General features: G+C 30.6%; 2 protein-coding genes across 2 annotated transcripts; both read right to left on the bottom strand.

Annotated features, from left to right (window-relative positions):
* Positions 1-408: 408 nt before the first annotated feature.
* On the bottom strand, positions 409-16,960 carry LOC125064014. The gene is made up of 4 exons (XM_047670779.1): positions 16,475-16,960; positions 7,963-8,466; positions 4,222-4,360; positions 409-1,336 (listed from the first exon to the last, which is right to left on the bottom strand). Exons 1-4 carry the CDS (start codon positions 16,676-16,678, stop codon positions 1,029-1,031), a joined length of 1,155 nt encoding a protein of 384 aa, XP_047526735.1. The 5' UTR covers positions 16,679-16,960; the 3' UTR covers positions 409-1,028.
* A 1,353-nt stretch (positions 16,961-18,313) lies between these two features.
* LOC125064067 (protein odr-4 homolog) lies at positions 18,314-22,135 on the bottom strand. The gene is made up of 7 exons (XM_047670844.1): positions 21,953-22,135; positions 21,679-21,874; positions 21,203-21,552; positions 20,773-20,949; positions 20,345-20,552; positions 19,748-19,924; positions 18,314-18,650 (listed from the first exon to the last, which is right to left on the bottom strand). Exons 1-7 carry the CDS (start codon positions 22,046-22,048, stop codon positions 18,460-18,462), a joined length of 1,395 nt encoding a protein of 464 aa, XP_047526800.1. The 5' UTR covers positions 22,049-22,135; the 3' UTR covers positions 18,314-18,459.
* Between the last annotated feature and the right edge of the window lie 2,445 nt (positions 22,136-24,580).

Raw genomic sequence — 24,580 nt, 5'->3', positions numbered from 1 at the left:
AACCCACACCGTTTGTTGCCTGGAGAGATCGCTATGTAGCGATAAGGTTGCCAAAATTGTACACCTCTTTTATTCTTTTATTAAGGCTTGATCGATGCTGTATTTATTTATTTTCTCTATGTGGTGTACAATAAAAGTATAAAGTAAGTAAGTAAAGTAAGCAATGTTAGGTATTCTCCTATACTTCCCTTTCTAATAACGAGTACAGACGTTGCTTTTGCTACTGACCCTACAACGAGGAACATAATGTTGCCATAAACGTCGAAAACAATGCCTAGTACTAGCCAATGAACTACAATGAAAGAAAATCGAAAAATAAAACTAATTTACAATGAAAAAATAATCAATATATTTGTTAAATATTAGGTTATCAAAATACTCATTACTAAGTCTTTTAATTTGTGTCAATTTAACTTATAATGTATGCATACAAACTAATATATTTTATTTATTAAAGGAAAAATAGCTGCAGATTAATTATAATAGCAAGTTTATAGTAAATTTTTTAGTCACTTATAGTATAAATATTTATATCACATATAATCATTTCGTAATTATCAGCTACATTATACAATAGTAACATTAACTAAAATAAAGTATAAAAATATGAGGTTATATTGTTAATTTATATTGTCAATACTTTTTTGTTATGTAACATGCCCCGAATTTAAACAAAGGGAATGTATACATTAATTTCCAAATATTCATTAATATTGTTTGAATTTCAAAATTACATTAAATTCCAAACAATGCACACATAGATGTAACATAAATGCATATTCACACAGAAGGTCCGTATTTTCAGGGTAGTTTTTAACGCATTCGTCACTACTGGAGTTGTGTTTTATTGGTTCCGGAATACTGTCGTGTGTGAATTCGTGAACCAATACATACCCCATAGCCAAATAAAAACGTATCCGGCAAAACAGACCACTGTGTGAATGCAGCCTTACGGTTAAATGTGCAAAGTCGTTTGTTTTATTATAACGTTCAAAGATATTTGTAACTTTATATGGAAGGATATTAAATCACTCGAAGTTGACCCAAAACGTTTTCGGTATCCCCGGCTGCCTCAAACATTCACTCCAACTGTCCGAGTAAGGAGATTTCTCATCAATATGGGCCTTCCCTAACATTTCCTTCTTCGCCATTTTAGTCTTACACCCGAGGCTAATATAAATGCTAACTTTATTCAAACTAGCTTTGAATACCGTTAACTTCACCGTTGCCGACTTCGGATCCCATCTGGCGGATATTGTTGGGACAAATCTATCACTTTTCCAATAGCATTCTGCTTTATTAGCTTCTAATATAGTCGCTTTCAGGTACAAGGGAGCTGAAAAAAAATAATGTATTGCCAGATTAAAATGTTTAATACAAAAAAAAATAATTTAATAAATTATCAATCGCCAGAGTCGAAATTCGCGGTTTAAAATCCCAAATGGTAGTAATACGTTTTTCAAGTGCTAAGATTCAAAACTATAAGTAAATTATTTTTATTTATTTACACTTTATTGAGCACCATGAGAAATGTACAAGTGGCAGTCTTACGGCTAATTAGTTTTTTCTTCCAGACAACTCAATAAAAAATAAGATTAAAATAATAACTGGGTAGGTTGTTCATTAAGTAGATTTACATAAATTATATTGTTTTTAAAATACCACATAAAACTCAAACTTCGCAAAACATCGGACTATTAGATCTACACAATTTATGTTGAGTTGTATATTTGAGTCCTCTCCACTAGATGACCATAAGTTTATATATGCTTAAATTATTTCTTGTATTGATCAATTTATGATTGCAAAACAAAATCATGACAAAAACAAAAAATAACGTAAAATTTTAGTTATTTAAATACCAATACAATTATACTGTTCTTACAAACTTCCACGTAAAAGCAATATTATTTTTTAAGTTCAGGCCAAGCAAATTAAGTCTGTTTTAATTCTTTTTATTAAATAATATTTATCATGTTCATGGAAATAACTAAATAATTTAATTTGTATATTACATTAACTTATGTGTTTATAATTTATATGTGATCTATCCTGGGTACGGTCCAAGGACCAAATAATTGATGATTATTATTATTAAACATAAATAACCCTAACAGTCTAATTTATTTTATTTTAATAGGGGTTTGAGCTACGGAGCTAGATGTCAATTTATATAATATAACGTAACCAATATGAATGTGACAAACACTGAGAAAGTATCTCTGCAAACGAAAAACAAATCGCGGTAGGGTATTGATTTGATTTTATTATATAAAACACAGTTCAGTATAATAGTAGGGCATCTTTTTTAATTCAGTTAAAATACAATCTCGGCTTAATTTATCTCTTCCAAAGCATCCATCGATCACAAAAAGGACAAGGTATTTGCAATTTGCATACATTACATCGCGTTGCGACGTATGTCAGTAGGCTGCGATCACCTTGCTGTTTATAATTCAACACCAGCATCGCCAGCCTACTCTCTCTTCTTTAATAAGCAAATAGCATTACACGGCCCACTGGTCCGTCTGATAATGCAATCCATTCTTAAACATGTAAGGTTTGGCGCAGACATAATATGGAAGCCACGACTAAACCAATAAAAAATTACCGATTATAGCTATAGCCTTTATAGGAATTAAATTTTTTCTACGTATTGTATTACTTTATGTCTACTTATGAATAAATCTCAAATCACTTGAATCTGTCTCTTTTCGAACCTTTATTATTTATTTTTTATTTACGAATGAAAATGTTCGATGAAGATAATTCAAATCTGTAATTAAACTTATAGCCAGCTTGGATTGCAAATAGAACATGAATATTAAATGTGAAAAAGGAACGTCCCTTCGTATTACCTTTATAGAAAATTATTTCATTCATAGCTCAACCTTTTTGGTTTGATTTTGCTTTGAAAGTGCAAAATTATTGTATTAAACAATACAGAAAAGCGACTTATTATTTAATCGATTGCTTACTTATATTACATTTGCTTACATATTAAATTCGATACAAAAGTGAAAGAAAAAGTGTTTAATGAACGTCAATGAAAGTAAATGCCTTCGAAAAGTTCATCCTGTAACGCCCGATGAAGAGATTCTTAACAGCTGGTCTACAGAAGACTAAATCGCAACGTGTTTTTATTTCACGTCAAGTTTATATTCATAGCTAAAACTTTGTTTACTTCTCGAACTTTGAAGAGCAACGAAACGATAAAGATTTACATCAACTAAGATTCAAAGTTTTAATGCAAAGCTTAACTGGAGTAATCCGTTTATCAACTTTTCGTTTTCCAAACTGCGCTAACAAGAAACAGCACTTGTAATCTATTTATAGTTATTTGAATATTCCTATTGACAAAATAAATGACACCGTACTTGTTGATATAACATTATTTTAATTAGGAAAAATCTTTATCGATGTCAAAATTATAATTTACATTTTTATCCTAATTTTGTGTTCCTGGTTTTAAGGATAAATAATGGTTATTTAGCGAAACTGAGTCAGTATCTTATTGTTTTCTAAAAATTATAACAGAGTCCACTGTCTACGAAATCATGAGAAAAATCTCTCATACTGAATCAATCCTCAATCTAGATTCTTCTCGAAACAACAGAATACCAAAAGCTATATATTTTACAAAACAACAACAAAACAGTTTAATAACCAGTTCAAACCTTCGTTTGTCAACCAATTTTCATTTTTATTAAGATAGCTATTGACGAGCTTTATCGTTATCAATAAAATAGAGAGAAGTGTCTTGGAAGACAAGGTTGAAACGAAGTTCCTTTCGCTATATTCCCTGTATTAAATAACAGACCTAATTAACATCGTTTAACAATAATTGAATAAAATTAAATATTTTCTAATGAAACATGTTAAATAACGTTATATAAAATCGTGAGTAATAGAAACAGATAGAGAGAAAAAGATTTAGGGGGACATGTCTGGTGAGCCGCGTTCCAAATATTAATTTTAAGATCTTTAATAAAATGTACGTAACAAACAAAACTATCAATGCTTTCCTCAAATAATTATGGTCGAATTTCGACCACTGAGCGAACACTGGTTTATTTAAATCACTTTACCTTATCAACAAAACAAAACGACACCTTATATAACCAGACTTAACATTGACATAATTAATATCCAAACAGCATATCATATGCAAGCTATTAGTATTGCTTACAAACGACTTATTCTAATTGTATCTGTACCTACCTTTGTATTGTTCTTGCTCTTGCATAGTTTGGACTGAACACCTGAGTCTGTTTACAGTCAACTGCACCGTATCATTTAGTCCGTCTTCACTTGCCGTGTACAGTAATGTAACTTCGAGCTGCCCTTTCTTATTTTCTCTCTGTAGACAAAAAATATAATTCATACATGTATATTGTATATTTATAATTTGGAATGAACAATGCTTTTTGAACAGAATTAAAATTATACTTAATACTTATTTTATTTCGTTTCGTTCAATGGTTTATTGTTTAAGAATATGCAATAAATTAAGTTTCTCGAAAGTTAATGCTTAAATTTCGATTTAATATGAAAAACAGATGGCGAAATAAATAAAAAACGGGTACCACTAAAAATAACATTTACACGTCGTTTCGTTCTTAGTGTATGCATCAAATAATTGTTTATATAAGATATCTTATTTATTAACAAATTATATTTAATATATACATATAATATATTTTTCCGTTCATTCGTTCCATTGACATACGTTTGTAACAACTGTCGAGTATGAGTTATGACAAATCGATGCGAACCGTAAATAGTTACGGGCTGTTCAATTTTGAATTCCTTTGAACCAGCTCCTTTTTTTTATTTGTTGCAAAGCGGACAGATAACAGCTAGTCAAATATAAGATTAAATAATGTACATACATCTACTTATTGGCAACTGTCATAAAATTTAACAGCATCAAAATTAAAGTACTTAGTATTAAATTTATTTTTCATACTAACGGATAATTTTATTTTGATATTTTTCTTATGAAATATACAGTGAATAGTACAAAATTTTCAAATGCTACGTTTGTTTTACGATATTTTTCCGTCATGTTCACATATATATATATATATATATATATATGTAAATGCGTGATTTGTGAAGACATAATTCCGCAAATCAGATTTGATCAGGACGTTTCTTTGAGCTGATTGCTCAAAGCTAAAATTGTATCTCTTTAACAAAAGTCTAAACCTATAATACTACCGCAAATGGATACAATTAGATTTTATTCGACCAGATGTTCAGCAGTTTTTTTTTTATATAAAGTAGATAGACACGGACGGGCTAATGGTCATCTGGTCATATGTGGTCACCACCTATCGACATTGGCACTATGAGAAATCGATACATTTCTCAATGTAAAACACAGTTGTTATGCTGAGGCGTATAAATACTATTGATTGTATTGTTAAATAAAATACATTGTGATTTTATCTTTCTTTGAATTTCGATATTATCTTTGATTCTATATAATAATAATATTAATTTACTAATATTTTAGCCTCGATTATTTGTTCTGAATCATCTTAATGTTCTATATTATGTCGAAAATTCTACAAAGAGAATTCACAAAGTGCTCAATACAAACAAAACCTTTAATGTTTGGAACAGCTAAAATATTCATAAAAGACAATATTACTGGCATTTACTCTTCATTTTATTGTTCAACTAAATATGTTTCTCAAATTTTAAGTATTTATTGTAGATTTTAGAATTTCAATATGTTTATTATTTTTAAAAATCACCATACATAAGTAAGATTTTTTTTTTTTATATTCCTTCATGTTTAATAAAGGTATAATTAGTTCATCACGATGAAAATCTAACTATGTAGTAACATTCGTATTCAATTTCAATAAACAACACAAAGTAATAAATATCTTGCGGCTAAAAACATAATCTTAAAAATCAAGAAAATAACTGTATTATTACAGAAACAACTCGCGAACAATATTCAACCGAAATTGTTTATTTTGTTTTAAGCGAGCCGGTGACTCCCTTCGATGTCAGTAATCGCATAAATTTATTTCTAAGCCTTGAGAACGTTTTCGTTTCCATTAAATATAATTTACAATATGATAAGCCAGGATATCGATGTAGGTAAATGATAACGGTCTTTATTAAACGCCAATTGGTGATGCTTAAACAAATAAAGAGGCCGCTGACCCCGAGATCCTGGGCTCCAACCTCGAGTCGGGTCAGTAAAAAAGTCATTGAGTTTTCCGTCATAACAGTCATCCGTAATGTTGTCAATGTCATGCCTCGGAAAGCACGGGAAGCCGTTGGTTCGGATTTTCCGTTCTATCAGATTAAAAAATTAGAGGTCACGTGTGTTTGCGCAGGCACTTATGCATTTATAATATGATCTGCGCAGATGTTTAACATCCCAGGAGAAATGCTACCTCGGCCAAAATAGGTAAAAGGATATCAAACATGAAAAGGTCTGCCCCAGTGCAATTATGTATGGCTCTTTATCTATATAATCATATTTAATCTATCTATTGATATATTTATTTTTATAACATTATACATCTACAATAGTTCGTAGTTTAGCTGTATGCCTGGATTTAAACCAGACATTAATTACATAATTGCTGTAAAATGTAAGCATCTTATAAAAAAATAAATGAATCGAGGTCGACGTCTTGCGTCAGCGTAATGATGATAGGGTACATGTTCTAACTGGGATCGGTCGAGGTCAAATCTATTCTATTGTCAGATACACTAAAGAAGCGAGAATATAAAAGTCAACCAATCCGATGAATCATACATTAATTGGATTTATGTTCTTCTATAACAACTGACGTTTTATGTAAGATAAAACTATATCATTTACATACGAGTAACTATGACATATTAAATAACTAATTTACGTAACCGTACAAGTAGTTTTATTTTATTTGCATATGTTTAATTCAATTAATTCTCAAGACGTGTCTTAAATTATATTATTATCTTTGTTAATGTAATAAAACTGATGAGTTTATTATTATTTGGTTCGAAACGCTTATTTCTGGTAGTAACCGTAGAAAAATTTGATATTTGATATCTAACTTCCTGAGGCTACGGGAGCGAAGGAGGTATGCTAAACGCGGATAAAACCGCAAGAGACAACTTCTGCTGTAAAAAAATAGGTATTTAGTCAGAATTGCCATAAAAAAATGTGAATTCAACAATGTTAATGATGATGTCATTCATAACAAAAACAATGCTTTATAGAGCTATTAAAAGTTAACGAGTGAATAATATTAACGTACAAATGAACAATAATATTCAAATCTACTAATAAGCAGTACATTAAATATTATGTAAAAATAACACAAATCATACGAAATAATAAAGACATAGGTGGAGTGGAGTGGACAGGAAGAGGAGTTAGAAGAGACGGTTTTGTTTGTTTTATTTCGAATTCAGTCAAAATATATTCCCAATATTTATATGGAAATTTTATTTTATTTTAGTTTCTAGTTTCAGGACATACAAGTTATACCATAATATATTAATAAGTGATATTATTTGATACATACAATTTATTTTATCAACAAGAAATAATGACGTCCCGTACGAGTTCCAAACAAACGTTGACAGACTATATTTAAACTGTATCAATATATTAAGTTTTTGAAATTTTGGAGCCTAAATAAAACCCATCAGAAAAATTAGGCGCGAGTTGACCCGTAGGGAAATACGAGTGAGACGTCGCTGGATTTGATACTTTTTCTATTATAATATTGTTTAATATACATATTTATTGTAAATAGGCGACAAAACAGTTTAGTACTCTTTTTTCCCGTTTGTTGACCGATTATTTTTTTTATTGTTATTACCGAACTTTAAATGCCATCAATAAACAAAATAGAAGAGAGGAAAAATTTTCTCTTTCCTCAAATTTGGTTAAAAACGTTCTGTTATTTGCTATGGTAAAAATATTATAATACTTACTCTAGAATCAGCGGCTGACAATCCGCTAGCAATCGCATTTATCGGCCTCCAAATATCGGGAGTGCCAATTAAACCATTCTTGAGATCGTTTTGAAATAATTTCGAATCGAAATTCCATGTAGCTGCCCCAACAGTTCGTCTTTTTTCTAATATAGACTTTTGTGCAATCGCTTCAGTCCTTGTAGATTTGAAACTGTTAAATGTTTTCCCAAATAGATTACCCGGTTTTGTTTTTTGTTCATCTTCAGTCATTGGTTTAGATGTCTTCGAATCTAAAGTTTTGGCACTTTTTCTTCTATCCACATCAGCTTTTGTTGGTTCTAATAATGCATAAATAGTGAGTGATATAAAATGTCCGGCAACTAAATTCTGAAGATCAATTTTATCAGTTGCTTTCTTCACATCCTTTTGTTTTAATTGAAATTTAAAATCTTCGTTCCAAATAGGCCATGAACTTTCTTGTAACGTAGTTTCGTACTTATTATCGCCGGGAAACATTTTGACCTGAAATATAATAAAGTAATTTTATTTTATGTTTCAATTAAAATAAGTATATTTACGAAAACTGGAAACGTACATGTACGATATTATAAATATAAATATTGTACAACATCACATAGATTACTCTGATCCCAATGTAAGTAGCTAAAGAACTTGTGTTATGTAAAATCAGAAATAACGACGGTACCGCAAACACCCAGACCCCAGACCCAAGATAACATAGAAAACTAATGAACTTTTTCTACATCGAATCGAATCCGGGACCTCGGAGTGGCGTACCCATAAAACCGGTGAACACACTACTAGACCAAGGAGGTCGTCAATTATGTCAATTCAATTCAATTCTTAGTTTAATGGCTTTTAGTTGTGCCGGTCAATTATGTCGTATTGACGTACATATTATATCAGTATGTACCTTCTAAGACTAAAATTGATCATTTTTATTATTTTCGGTAGAAGATAACAATCGCCTCAGCGTTGTAATTTTTTTATAACCGCTGTTTATGTTTATGATGATACAGGGTAAAGCCTATAATAATAGGTATAACTGAGATAGGCCATGATGATAAATGGTCGTCTTTACTCATAAACATTGGCAATATCATACCCTACTTAAGCATAACATGGTTATCGTCGAACCAAGTTATTAAGCCTTCGGCTCTAATATACCAGCTAGAGTTTACCAATAAAACTTTATAATTTTATTGGTAAACTTTATAATATTTTTATTTTTGTTGTACTCAACAAAAATATTAATAATTCTTAATTTTAAAAATCTTATTAATAAAGCACCTAAGGGTGTTTATTAATATAATAAATATTGGCAACATCACATACATTACTCTGATCCCAATGTAAGTACCTAAAGCACTTGTGTTATGGAAATCAGAAGTAACGACGGTACCACAAGCACCCAGACCCAAGACAACATAGACTAACTTTTTCTACATCGACTCGGCCAGGAACCAAACCCGGGACGTCGGAGTGGCTTACCCATGAAAACCGGTGTACATACTACTCGACCACAGAGGTCGTCAATTTCTTTAGGATTTTCCGAAATAACGCTAAACTAGTACTACATAAACATTTTGTAGACGCTGCCGTTGATAATATGTTTATTTACTTGTTACTATAGCAAGACTATAACTTGTAAATATATATATATATAAAGAATACGAGAGATAGAGAATATGTTATATATTCCAAAAAAATAAACGACTTCGTCATTGAATTGGCGCGATATCTTTGATATTACACACGGTGCTGCTCGCCAGTTCTGTTACTAGAACTTGGCTGACACGCTACCGCGTGTCTAGATCTTTAATAATCTATTATATAAAATATGAATTAAAAAAAATGCGTTTTAAATTTTGCCGAATTTATTATAAGATTTTTTTAAGTAGAACTGGAGTGGATAAGTAGTTAAGTGGAATAGTATATATTCATATAAATAAAAAAATTATAACCATCACTGCGTGGTCACATAAAATTAATTGTTATTTTAATACATTATTTTCATTTTCAGGTATCTTTTATTGCCTTATATATATATATATTTAATATAATCAGAAACAATTATGTACCTAAAATATTTCCCAGATTTTAGAATGTGACTTCCAAAACATAGCGAAATGTTGTTGGGAATTCAGGGATGGTTATAAAATTGGAAAAAAAACTAGTGTATCTGTGTGTATAAATCAATCTGAGATTTTCTGAGAAGTTTTTCAGATTTATAAGACCGATACTGACTAATAAAAATTAAATTAATTTAAGTATCTTTATGGCTAGTTTCTTAAAATATGGGGGATTATACGGTTCCTACGGCGACACGATTTGAAGGAGAATTTTATAGATCACGTCAAATAAAGATGAAAACTAATAATACGATTTTCGATATGTCTTTGTACTCGAATTTAAAAAGAAAAAAAAAAACAGTTTAAATTTTTTTTCTAATCTAAATTTGCTTTTGAAAAAAAAAAGAAAGCCGTGAAACATTTGTCATGCAAAAATCCGAGTAACATGATATATTTTGTGAAAGATCCATATGTGTGGATGTTTTTTCAGAAAATTGACAAAGAAAACTCTGTTAACTCCGGAAACTATGTGGTCTGTTTTTCTTAAGTCGTTCTTACCCCTAGGTTGTTTCTTTACGAGCGCGGAGCCTAGCCCTCGGCGAAAAATTGTATTCTTATATCGTCGGGATCTGTACAAATTCGCCATCAAATCGTGACGCCGTTTAAACCGTAGTTTTGCCAAAAATGTACAAATAAGCTATTTTACAAACATGTTAAACTACTCACAAAGCAAAGCGATACTTAATATTACCTACGAAATTTTTATTTACCTAAGGCCTAAATGCAAGTATTTAATTTATTTATTTATTATATATAAATAATTGAAGAGTAAAATGGATATAAAATATGTTTAAAACCAAATCATCTTAATATGTAAGATTTATTAAATTCAAAAATAAATTAATTTGTTAATCAATATTTTTTGAACCACACAGACAAATACGTCTCCGCCCAGTTTAACTTGAATTCTATTCATTGTTTGTTCTACGCATACACAGCTGACATAGCAAAAGGTAAATCTTATTACATACTTTGTGTTTAAAAATATCCCCAATATCTAACGTAGCTGCGAAATCGATTACAAACATTAAGAGAAAGTCAACTTTTCCATATCTCTTGAGAAAATGGTTTAAATGTCCGATATTAGTATAAAGAGTCCGATTGAGATATACCAAAGTACCTATTCGTTTCTGAGATATTTGTTACGAACATATTATTCTTACAGTAGACTTTTTATACAATTCATTCAAGTTTTGTAGTTAGTTACTTAGTTAAGTAGAGATAAGGGTTAATTTCTAAATCAACACAAAATATGAATTCCTTGGTTCAAAAAGGTAATAAAAATAACACTCGTTTGTCATTTCTTATTTAGTTTAATTAAGAAAATATTAATTATTTTTTCGCAGAATGAATGTTAAAGTTTTTAAAATTTTGTGTGCCTTGCGGCTCATCGGTAGGCTAAAATTTAATTTAAATATTAATTGTTAACGAAATTGTGAAAGCCAAATATTGCTCCTGGGACCTTTCTTCTCGAGATCGGCATTGCCTAGGGGACTCGACATGGTTAATCCGGCCCTTGTTATTACCAGGAATAGGAAATCATTTTGTATTATCGTACTGTTTCGGATAGTTTTATTAAAGGATATAAAATTGTTTAGGTATTAGGAAAGTGGAATTAAAATAATAAGGTAATAAGTTTATTTGAAGTTATTATTTGATATATAAGCAATTTGCTTAAAAAAGATAGATAAAGCTATTCTATATTTTTCATCAGATACGGTTACGGTAACGGAAGTCAGCAATATAATCAGGGATCACGTTAATATGTATAATCTGGAATTTTTTGAAATCACAAAACAAACCACCTCTAATTAACGTGAACGCGCAAAGCAAAGATTATAAAAAAGCTAGACCATTTAGTATAAGAACCGAAACGGTGACCTTCACTTACATGCCTCTGCCTTTACGCTTCGCAGAACATGATGTTAAGCTAGCAGCATGACTGTTACCGCATATCAGATAACATTCATAAAGTAAAGATAACAATTTTTAATAACCTAATATGCTACTTCGAATCTTTAAGCATACTATTTTATCAATTCGTAATGCTATTTTTTTTTTTAATTTATCTCAAACCATCATTCTTACGTAGGTCAAACGGCTTATCAGATAATAGTTCAGTACACCGTCAATATTAGATTAGAAGGTTATTTTACTTCTTTAGGTGGCGGTCGTAGGTTTTAGGTATAAAATTAGCCTATTTAAGGAGATAAGCCTTTCATAGGCGCGGGGGAAAACTATTTATTAATATATCAATCATACAGGCCGATCACCGACCCCAAGGAAGGCCTTGGGGCTCAAGCTTGCTTAATACCTATTTTAATCTATTTGATTAGGTTAGTCGTTTGGTTCAGTGGTTTAGCAGAAAAAGAAAAACAGACAGACAGAGTTACTTTCGCATTTATAGTAATAGTAAAGATTACGACATGCACTTATTCATTATCATTTTGATTTAATAATTGGTGTTCCAAAAAATTTTCAAGATATTTTGGAAGTGCAACTTCCAGAGGCTACGACTTCGAAGGTTTATTATAATACCGTACAGTACGCACTTAAAACGAAGTAAACAATATACGTGCATATGTAAATCTACATTAAACGTTTAATAAAATAATAACAACTCCTAACGGGGAAGAGGAGGTGTTGAAGTTGTACATCCATCTATATAATAATATTTGCCGTTGTGCCTCCGAGAATTTAATTTCCGTGAAACGTACTTGATAATCACGACTTCATAAATTACGTCCGGCACTAAGTGGGTTTACATTTAGTACGATGGTGAATGTACTATAACAAATCTTAAATTTGAACACAATTCCTATTTCAAAAGCGTTTAACCTTACTTTAAAGGTACATTTATGAAAACTAATACATTGTTTTGATTTTTATATAACAAAATAATCACTTAACAAATTTAAAAATATAGGCCCAGATAAGATTTTAAACCGGAAAATACCGGATCTGTGCGACAAATCGTCAACTCGGAACTCATAATTTATCCGGCAAGTTCAATTAATCGTCCAACGATAACGGCCCGATCAGTGCGACGACAATAATTTTCGTCTCATTAAATACGTAATTTGATACCTGAAGCGTCGCTATACTCGTAACAGAGCGAGTTGAAAATTGATTGAAATTTTAAGTCACTATCTCCAAGTATATTAACTTGAGACATTTCATCATCACTCGTCAAGTAAACAAATAAACAATAAAACATTTGCATTACATGTAACTTGGTGGTAGGGCTTTGTGCAAACCCTTCTCTTCGTCTGGGTAGGTACCACCCAATCAGATATCCTGCTGTTAAGCAGCAATAAGTATTGTTGTGTTCCGGTTTGAAGAGTGAGTAAGTCAGTGTAACAACAGGCAGAAGGGAGATAACGTCATAGTTCCCAAGGTTGGTGGATCATTGGCGAAGTAAGGAATGGTTAATATTACTAACAGCACCGATGCCAAAAAAAACCATAGGCCATTCCAACCACAAGAGGGAAAAAACACAAATAAACAATATTTGACATCGAATAGATGCAAAATTATTGGTCGAGAGCTCAAATAATCTGTTATATTCATTATGGAAAAAAGGGCGTTTGAATGTCGGTGAAACTGTTAGCGGAACTTTGAAAGTAAAATTAATTTTGTAGCGTATCTACGCTACATATGACCGATATATAGATAGATTTTTCATTAAATATTTCGATGTGGTTCGAAATTACCTTATTACTGGGTGGTTTTCGACGCCGTCTACTAATGACGAATAAAACAAAAATGCACCGTGATTCATTTTTTTATAGTCAAAGAGAATTACAATAATTATTCCAATTAAATAATTCTTTCGAAATGAAAATAATTTTATTAAATTAATGTTCATTACATTTAATTGAATCTTACTTAAATTCAAGTGACTAAAATCAAATAAACATTACCTACAGAGTACATACATTTTATTATAATAAAGTAATAGAGTTTTCTTTTTTTTACATTTATTAATAGTTTAAGCAAACATCCAAAAATTTTATACGCACATATTTTTGTGGGTTAATTTTAAAGAATAGTTTTTGAATAACTTGTAATATTATGTATATTGTGCCTCGTCAGTAATTAAAATACAAATTTCCTTAAACGTTCAATTTACGATCGAACAAAATTCCACACGCAAGGTAAGGATCCGCATAATAACGCTTGATTGTACCTAATTACATTAGAATTATTACCATAAATATGTTAATAACATTTTAGTGGTGTTTTACGGATACCGTTCAGTAGCTAGGTCCTATTATAGTCCTCAAAATTTGAAATTAAAATGTTAATGAAATATTTTGGTTCAGGTAGGTAAAACAATATATATAGGGAAACAAAGTTGGGCTACGTAATACGTTGCCGATGGTGCGGGTAAGATAAATTATAGATATGACGTAGAACATTTTCTGATAGCGAAAAAACAATAATCGCTTATTAAGCATGCATGACATATACATAGTTGTGAATGATGGTAAATTATTTTAAAAAAAACTGTTTTCGATTACGTATAACTTATTCCGACATAAATTAAATAGATATTTAAAGTGTTTGCCTTATTTAAATTTGGTAAAACACGTTTAAAATCATATGAACTATTAAAATATATATATGTGAAAAATGGAAATCATTAGAATTGATTTACAAAACAAACAATAAAATGTAGAAATAAGCTTAGTTAATTACCTACAATCTACATACGCACCGCATTTATACATAGCGTTTTTAAAATTAGTTAAGCAGTAAATTAGCATGTGTCGACTAATTGTTTGGTATTTGAACTCGACGTTAATAAAACGTTACTACGTACTGCGTGTTGGTTCATGTAACTGTTTAATTACGTTTTTAGCATATATTTGGTTTCATTTAACTGTTCCTCGTACTATTTTCGGAACACATTCCAATTTTATACATTGATTAAATAAATAATATATGATCAAGCGTACAGCACGACGATAATTACAATCACAAGCAAAGGTGTACATTTATACACTTTAATTACTTTTGTTTTAATCATACTACCTACTTCTTTTAATTTGCATGCAAAAAGGAATAAGTGGTGATATGTTGTGTACTGTCTATACACAAAATTTAGATTGAAGAACAAACATAAAAATAAAATTTTCATATTTTTCCGCTAGGAAGAAGGCTATAAAATTTGAAATTCTCGGATTTTCTCTACCATAATATGCAGGTATTATACATATAAACCTTCACATTGAATACCTGTTTATTGTTGAAAACCGCATTAAAATCCGCTGCGTATTTAAAAAACGGCGGGGAGCTACTTTGTTTTATATTACTTAGAGATGACAATAGATTGTGAACAAAAGCCTGGGCAAGCAATTTTGAATTTTCAATCCTGTAGGCATTGATAACCTCGAAACCTCCTCAAAATGAGAGGAGACCTGAGACATGCAGTGAACAGGTTATTCATTTACATTTAAAAGCGCAAAATATCCTTAATAAGAATTGTTTTATTTAATTTAATTATTTTGTAATAATATAAAAATAGAATCAAAAGAGCATTTCGAATAAGTACAATTGATGTGGAACACTAATTAAACTCGAATATGTTATGTTATAAGACTTTTAAGATACCTATACAATACCGAACAAAAAAAATTACAAAAAAATGTATTTTTTTATCAGCGTTCCCTACTACATACATAAATTAAGTGTTTATTAGCGCAATAAAGCAACGTGGTAGAACAAACCATGTCCAAGTTTCCATAGGAAAGCAAACCTTTGCCCGAAAGGAGTACTTTGTGTTAAATAAAAAAACGAGCAAAGCAAGCGATAATATGTAGTTTCATAAAAATTACAATTTCGCTTATCTTATATTGATATTAATGCTAGAAATAGGTACTTCAAATTTACTGATTCCAAATGTGTAATGCGATTATGCAGTCAGCTGTAATGATAAGATTTTTATGTTATTGAGCAGTCATTTAGCGTAAAGAAATAGTAACGATTTATTTGTAAATACTAATATTATGTCATAACATCCATTTATAGAAACGCTTATCGTTTGCCCGCACCTAGGTACCTATACACCTAACTTAATACTTATAAATTATGGAATGTAAAATAGCCCTAATGAGAAAATCTATTAGACAAGAGGCGATATTTAAACTCCGTGAATACTTTATGAGTTTCATTATATTCAGTAATTTCTCATTTAATAGTAATTTTTAATGTGAAAAAACATGATGATTTACTATGCGTGTTGTACTTACCTTACTTAACGATATCTTTATCTGTAAGTACCTCTACCTCTTGTAAGTATTCTAGTTTTAATAAAATACATTTCCAAATGAAATTTACATATTTTGTCGAAAAATAAAAACAAAGTTGAGTACCTTAACGAGGTATCCATGAGCTCGACTAAGTCCAAACAAGGATGGGAGATGCCGGGCGCCGATAACAGTCACGTACAAATTTTTATTAACTGGATGTAACGCTAATTTGAAACCAATTTCCGGGTCCAAGCTACCACTACCCGTTAACTGACTGTCTTTATTTATATTCAAAATATTTTTAAGTTTATTTATTGAAAACGCCATTGTAAACAAAGTCGGTCTCAGTTTTATTTCACAGAAAACTTGTATCTAAACCGGTTTTTCGTATAATCAGCCGTACACATAAATAACTCATTTCATTATTCTTTAATGTTCATTAATCATTGCCTCGTAAACTTCATTATAGTAACACAAAGATCCACAAACAGTTAAAAACCACAAACATTAAATAAATAAATAACAACACTACATGCGCGACATGTTGACGATTTGTTGAATATTACTAGTCCTCTATTAGAAATCAGCGTGTGTACTTGTATAGTCACACATTAAAGGCAGCACTTGTCGTTTCTCACTATCATATTTGATAATGCGATACGACCGATTAATGTAGTATCGAAATACTATTGTATGGTATCGGATCTCTCTGTCACTCTCGAAGTTTACTTTTGAGCATATGACTACTCGTATGAAACAAAAACATGTGTTAAGTATGAAATTCTCATTGATAGCATTACAACATCATCTCATTGGCTGCCATCTATTGGATTATTGAATGTTTATTTTACTCTATAGTTCGCCACTAGATGGCGCTGTAAATCCAATGATTATTTTAAATGACGTTCTTGTTTAAATATTTGTTTTTTGTTAAATTCGTATATCGCAAGTCACGACGAATTCGACACTTGCGTATTCGGCTGAGTTACCGATCTTTCATGTTCGCGAGTATTTGAGAGTTCGGTAGAATAATAAATCCGAAACAAGGTTTCCATTTTCCGCCATTTTCACAAATTAAGCACATGAAAATTCAGTGGTGCTTGCCCATGCCCAAAATACTGCGACTTTTGGTATTGATCTACATATTGTACTCGCTAGGCTGGACAATATTATGTAACTATTTTATAATGATATCTATGTATATATATGTAACTTCAACTGGTTGCTTAAAGCTAAAATAGAAATCTTATTAACTCTTATAATTCATTAAATTATTTTTCGCCTCTAAAAAGCAATAATATTTCATTTTATTTTTATTTATTTTTCCAATCGTTTGATACTTCTCACTTGTTAGCGATTATCCTATTTAAAGCATATACAAAATGTTGCTCTTCGAATGTATCAACCTGCACTGAAGACTGAATTGTAACATCTTAATCATTCGCGCAAAATTCTTGAAATATTCGATTCGGTTAAATTTATTTCAAACATTTAATCGATTTTATTCATATTCGATGCAATCAAAATCAAAATATACTTTATTCATGTAGGCTTTTACAAGCACTTTTGAATCGTCATTTAACAAACTATTTTAAGTAAAGCTACTACCGGTTCGGAATGTAGATTCTACCAATAACAAGTCATAACTAAATTATTGTAGTACCTAAGCGCTTAATAAGGATTATTTAAATTTATAAGTGCAAGTAACACTACAAAATTATTATCTATATTTTTAAAAGCTGCAAAACACTATAATATTATTTATATTTTCAAAAGCTGTACGAGCCGTTTTTAGTTCTATGTAAAAGTTATATGAACAACATCCTGGTACCTCAGTCTCTCATTTCGACTTTATAAAAATAAGGCTCAATATATTATGTAATAAGTTGTTGAGATGTTAAGAATATAAATAAAAATATTGTAGAAAAAATAATTATATATTTATGGAAAATTAAATACTAAATTACACAGCAAAGTCTGTACAAAACAGGTGCATATCATGTTTTATATATTTAAAATTATTATTACATCAATAATGTAGTCAGTAAACAATTTTTTACAAATAATAACAAATAAGGCTTATAATATTTAGTATACTAAATTCAAATTCAAGACCTTGTGAGTAGTTTGCCCATGAATTGTACAATTGCGTCATAATAATGTATGAATATCGACACTATTAAGACAAACATAGCAAAGCAAATGCCGGTGATGTACATGAACTGACTAGCTTCCTGTGGTGTTGCCAGAAGTTCTTCACTGCTTGTATCGCGATCCAAAGCGTCAAACTCGGAAGTATCTAAAAATAATAATATTACCATTACATTCAATAATTACAATATCACATTACCTACCTCGCTTACCTACCTACCTCACCTACTAGCGACCCCCTCGGCTTTGCAAGGGTGCCATGCCGATACTAAATATACTACAGAATGTCTTTATATACAACCTTATTCAATCAATTCAGTGTCATAGTGATTATTAAATGCACAATGTACTTAGTTGGATAAGGATTAATTCTGTATTGCTTAAAATCGCTTCATAAATAAGTCATTATTTCTTGTAAAAAGTAAAGGATAAAAAATGGGTATTGTGGGTTATCCCTAAGAGATAGACATATACCATCACGGACTTTTTAGAAGACCTTTTTAAGGTGTACAATACTATATTACATTATTTTGATCTATCTCGTTGGGTATAGCCAGTGCTTATAAGCGCAAAAATGTATTTATTTACGACATCACATTAGAAACCTCCAATCACTCTATTAAAACAAACTGCATCAAAATCCGTTGCATAGTTTTAAAGTTCTGAACATACATATGGACAGACAGAGAGACGGGAAGCGACTTTGTTTCATACTATGTAGTGATACAATTTTAAGTTACGATCCTAAAGAGTAAAGTAGTAAATATATAATCCATCCATAAACATCAACCAACATGGCTAACTTTATGAAACAAGTAAGCAAGTAGATTGTAGGTGAATTGAATGGAGGTAACACTGCACGGCACAACTGAAATATGTCGTCTTGACAGATTTCCGTCACGGCGACTCATCTCAAGGGAGATCAGCCAATTACACAGGACATATAGTGCACAAGTGTGCTCGCAAACACAGGTGTAATCTCTATTTCCTCACTCTCATCAATCCAAATCAAATCCAACACAACCGGGAAGAGTTCAGGCATATTACCAATGGCTTTACATGCTTCCTGATTTGAACTAAACCAATGAGGTACTTACAACTAGTACCACAAAAACCATATGTGCTTGCATTGCTTTCAACAATATGCAAATCTGCTAAGTAGTCCCTGAGATATAGAAAAACACCTTATAGCTCAAGAAAATACATCATTATTAATTAATATATAACTGGGATATAATACAATACCTGCAGGTGTTTCAACATCACACACTACATCGCCTTCAGTAATTTGTAAGTCGAGGAGCTCTTTAACAGACAACAAGGCTTCAGCTGGTGCTTCACCAGGAAAGAGATAGTCACAAAGATAAAGTGAACCCACAGGCACCAAGACTCGACGTGGAGGCTCATTAAAACACACTTTCTCTGTAATACATAGAACTTACTATTATGAATTTAAGACTTATAATTATTTTTATTTTAAAGAATATCACTAAAATTATCAAACAATTGTTATAGAAATTAATATCTATGTTGTTATATTCACTTTAAATTAGATTAAGGAAAAAAAAAAGAAATATTTTCCTATCAAATTTTTGGTAGGTTATTTTTTGTGAAATGCAAGTGTGTCTAATTTAAGACTAGGATTTTTATATAATTTTATATTTAAAAAAACCAGACAGGTTTTGATTAAACTATAGTAGTCAAATCATTTGTTTAGCTTAAATTCTAAGCTAGATGAATTTTATAGTAACTAGTATAAGTAGATAATGCTTGTACATAATATAGTTGTAATGGTAATAATTTGAGTTTACTTTGCAAGATATAAATGAAAAATAACCTTACCTTCTGGCAACAAATTATCGTCAATCAAAGCATCACAATGCATTGTGAAACGGGAAGCTAGGGAACGGATGATATCTTGTTTAACTGCAGCGATAGCTTCACTGACTGTTGCTTTTGGGTACATAAACACACTGGAGGATACAACCCCACTAAAATGTATGTTACCATCACATTCTAGATATTCTACTGTTTCTGGAAGGCTGTTTTCCTACAATAAAAAAAAACAGATATTTTGTCAATAAGTTTGTTATGTAAGAGCAATATGATCTTAAGCATTGTTTGCATAATAACACTCATAAAAATGTAAAATAATTATTTATAAAGGTAAATTAATTGTTTAATCAATGAATAAATCTAACTATAACAATAATTTTATTGATCAAGATAATTATCTAATCATCAAGTTGTCTATTTTATTAATTACTTACAAAAGGCACAAATAACGAAACATGCATTGATTTTGGAGCATCTTGTGTAGTCTTTGTACTACTCTTTAGTCTTTTTTTCTTTATGAGTTGTTCCAAAGCATCAGAACCATCTTTTAACTCTCCATCAATAAACATCACACTTGATTGTATTGTTTTGTATGCAACTTCCAGTATTTGCTGAAAGTAATTAAAATTGGGAATTAGTCATCAAACATCTATATTTTATTTAAATTAAAAAGGCCATTCTCAAGCAATATAGGTATATGGCATTTGAAGTAAAAAAAAGCTTATAAGTTTTCCTAGTGATAGAGGTAATAAGGTGAAAACACAGATCAATCATAAAGTATTCGTAAAAAAAAATAAGAAAATACCTATGCAATAAATAAACTTAGCCCACACTAAATATGTTTTTTTTTGTATTATGCCATACCTGAAATTGTTGCTTTACTGATATACCACTTTTCTTGACAATGACTGGATAAACATCATCAAATTCATAATAGCAGTCTAGTCTTTGCCATTGCTGCATCTTGGGCAAAAATTTCCACTCAACTGGCTTCATTGACATAGTTTTACTTGACCCCACCTCAATACTTTTACATGTCAGTACTTTAGTACTAGTAGACATATGAAGTATGAGTCTCTCATTCATATGAGGATAGTTTCCAAACATATACTGATTGCTACTTAAAGTTTTATGTATGAAATTGAGGACAGCTTTAATTTTACTAAAATGGTTAGGATCTTCAAAGACATCTTCATCACTTGTGATAAAAATACCTATAAAAATCAAGTTGAGATCACATAAAATAATATTATCTGGCTTAAGTTTATTAAAATTACAAGTTATTTAAAGTTTGTATACTTTATCAATTAATTCATTTTAATATTAAAAGCAATGCATACCTTGAACAAACATTCCTCCTGGTAACATACGTGTTACATGTTTTGCATGATCCGCAACCCATGCTTCTGACACTCCTAGTAAATTTCGTACGGATTCCGTTTTTTGTGAATCGTAAGTTTCCTCTGAAACTGTATCAGCAGTTTTGTCGTCGGGTGTACGGGCTAAGTGAATTATATTTTCACGTGCATCGGTTATCTGTTAATAGGTGAATTTTATCTTAATTAACTTGCAATTAATAACGAAAAAAAAAATACCGAAATAGAGATATATTACCTGGCCTAATATTAAACCTAATACAAAGTTTTCTTGAGTTGCATATTGCTCTAAATATTGAAGACAATGCTCGGGAGAATACACAGTCCTGACCATTTTGCAAAATTATATGATATTTATATTTAAAAAGATACTATCATTTATTTATTTTGTTATGTCGTGGCGACAGGCGACATTCGACAATTTGATGCTTCAAACTTCACAATTGACAGTTGAAACTTGACAATCTTACATATGTTTGTAAAATGACAAAATGTCAATAATTGAAAGAAACACAGTGGTAGAATAAAATGTGATTTTTCATGTCTTGACAAATTGTCCGTGCTATGTGAAATTTGCAAAGTAATAATCCTATAATAATATACCATTTACACATTCTATGCGATTTTCTAATGGTTCAGCTACATCTACGAACATTTCTTTATTAATCACTGTTCATAATTCTCGATACGCAAGACTGAATATATTTTTTTAAATGTTTTCTTTTAAATTTAGTGTTAGGTGCATTTCTGTCGTTCAAGTCCTTTTTATCTGAATCATATCAAAATATTCTTTATTCAAGTAGACTTAAAAGTTACTTTTGAATTCTCATATTACAGTATTGAATTAAATGTAAAGCCACTTCACCTCCGGTTCGGAAAATAGGTTCTACCGAGAACTGTTCTACATTAATCTGCATAAAAAGGAACTCTACAGGAGAGACAATTTATTTCCTCCTACCTTAATGAAGAGATTTGAAGGTTAAAAACGGTGTACCACAGGATTTATATTGCTGTTGTTATTAATATATGTAAACCATTATGTTTATAAGAATTGCGGCATTGTACTGTTTGCAGATGATATAATTATATCTCTCATTTTTAAACTTAACAGGACAATAAACAACTCTGTTCTCTCTTTTCAGTGGGACACCTATTTGTATGCCCTAGCAGGAAGACTTAGTAGTTCCATTTAAGCAATCACAAACTCACATACAGATTATTGCTAGTTTATATATTGCATAGTCTCATGTCATATATTGAAATTGTATTTATCCTGCGGAAACGAACTCTCCGAACTATTTATGAAATTAGTTCTAGGAGGCCATTACACGAAACATTTAAATAAATAGGTGTATTGGCTGCTTCACAATATATTTATGGTAATATAATATTTCAACGGAAGAATATACAAAAATATTCCATAAAAGCTAATATATATACTTTTAATACATCATTCTCCTGCTCTTATTCCAATTTTACTTGGGGTCGGCGCAGTATGTCTTTTTCTTCCAAACTTATCTGTCGGACGTCATCTCACAAGTAACATTCTTACAAACCATATCATCTTTCAGACACATATATACTTTTAATACAAGAAATAAAAATAAAACCCTGCTTTCAGCTTGCATACGGTACAGAGAATTCACGATAACTTTAGATTATTTAATCGGAATATTTCATTCACTGACTCGGTTTCAGAATCCAACTATTCAACGGTGTTTATTATTACTGTTTCCTGACAAAAACGCGTTATACATAACGAAAACTCTAAATAATACATAGGTATAGCTTCTATTATGACAATTTTGCGACAAGATCAAGCGCCGCAATAAAATAAAAATCGAATCGACTTTTACACTTATGTGAAATTGTGTTTTATTCATAATTTAATTCAACTATTTTTACTAATCCAGGAATTACAATACTTTCTGGGCTGGGTAGGCAAATTTAGGAAGACAAGAACGACTCGTTATCAAATATGCTTGTCTTATCTTTCAAATTTCAAAGATATAGAAATACTGCTACAACATAATTAAAAATAGTTTTTAATTGTCTGCAAATAATTAATTTCAATAAAATAATAATTATTACTGTTATTGCTACAATTTTTGAAACGGGCAACATTATAAAAAAAAGAAAATATTGGCGGGAAAACTTTGCGCCTGACACATAATTGCTGGTTTAGCTAGCGATTACAATTTTAATTATGTAGTTCTTGTCAATCCATGAGAGCTTCATAAAACTGTCATTATTTTTTCCACAACGTGCCAACAGAAGTATAACATATATATATATATGTAATGATTATCAATTTTATGCGAAGTTTAAATAATTGGGTAACATTTTTTACAGTGCACAGGGGTCAACTGCATTGCGCTAAGGTTAAATCCGGCATTGATTTTAACCGAAATTTTGTAAATCTTTTGAATTCTAATATTTTAGTAAGTTTTGTTTTTTTGACAGTTTCCTTAAATAAATAAAAGGCTTCAAATGAGGTGTTTCGTTGAATTCATTAAAACCAAACCATTTTCATTATAACCAAACTCATTATAACATCACGAATTCATTATAACCAAAAATAGAAAATAAATGTCGTTTCTGTATAAGGAATATATTATCGGGAACACCTCTAGTTAACAAATAAAAGGTTAAATAACCATTTTAGTAACAACATAAAGTGGACATGATTTCAAAATAGTTGGCCATCCAGGTTGCCATACATTTTTATACATGTAAACGGACTTCCGGTGCCGGACCACCTGCTTCGCGTACTTGCTACAGGTACGGGCACAAGCAAACATTGCCAACTGCTATACTCCGATCTGCAATTGAGAATTTCTCCACACAAAAATCCAATATTCCAATA

This window comes from Vanessa atalanta, chromosome 5 (assembly GCF_905147765.1).
Source record: "Vanessa atalanta chromosome 5, ilVanAtal1.2, whole genome shotgun sequence".
Classification (NCBI taxonomy): Eukaryota; Metazoa; Arthropoda; class Insecta; order Lepidoptera; family Nymphalidae; genus Vanessa; species Vanessa atalanta.
The sequence above is the reverse complement of the archived record's forward strand: the minus strand, read 5'-3'. Positions and strand labels throughout refer to the sequence as shown.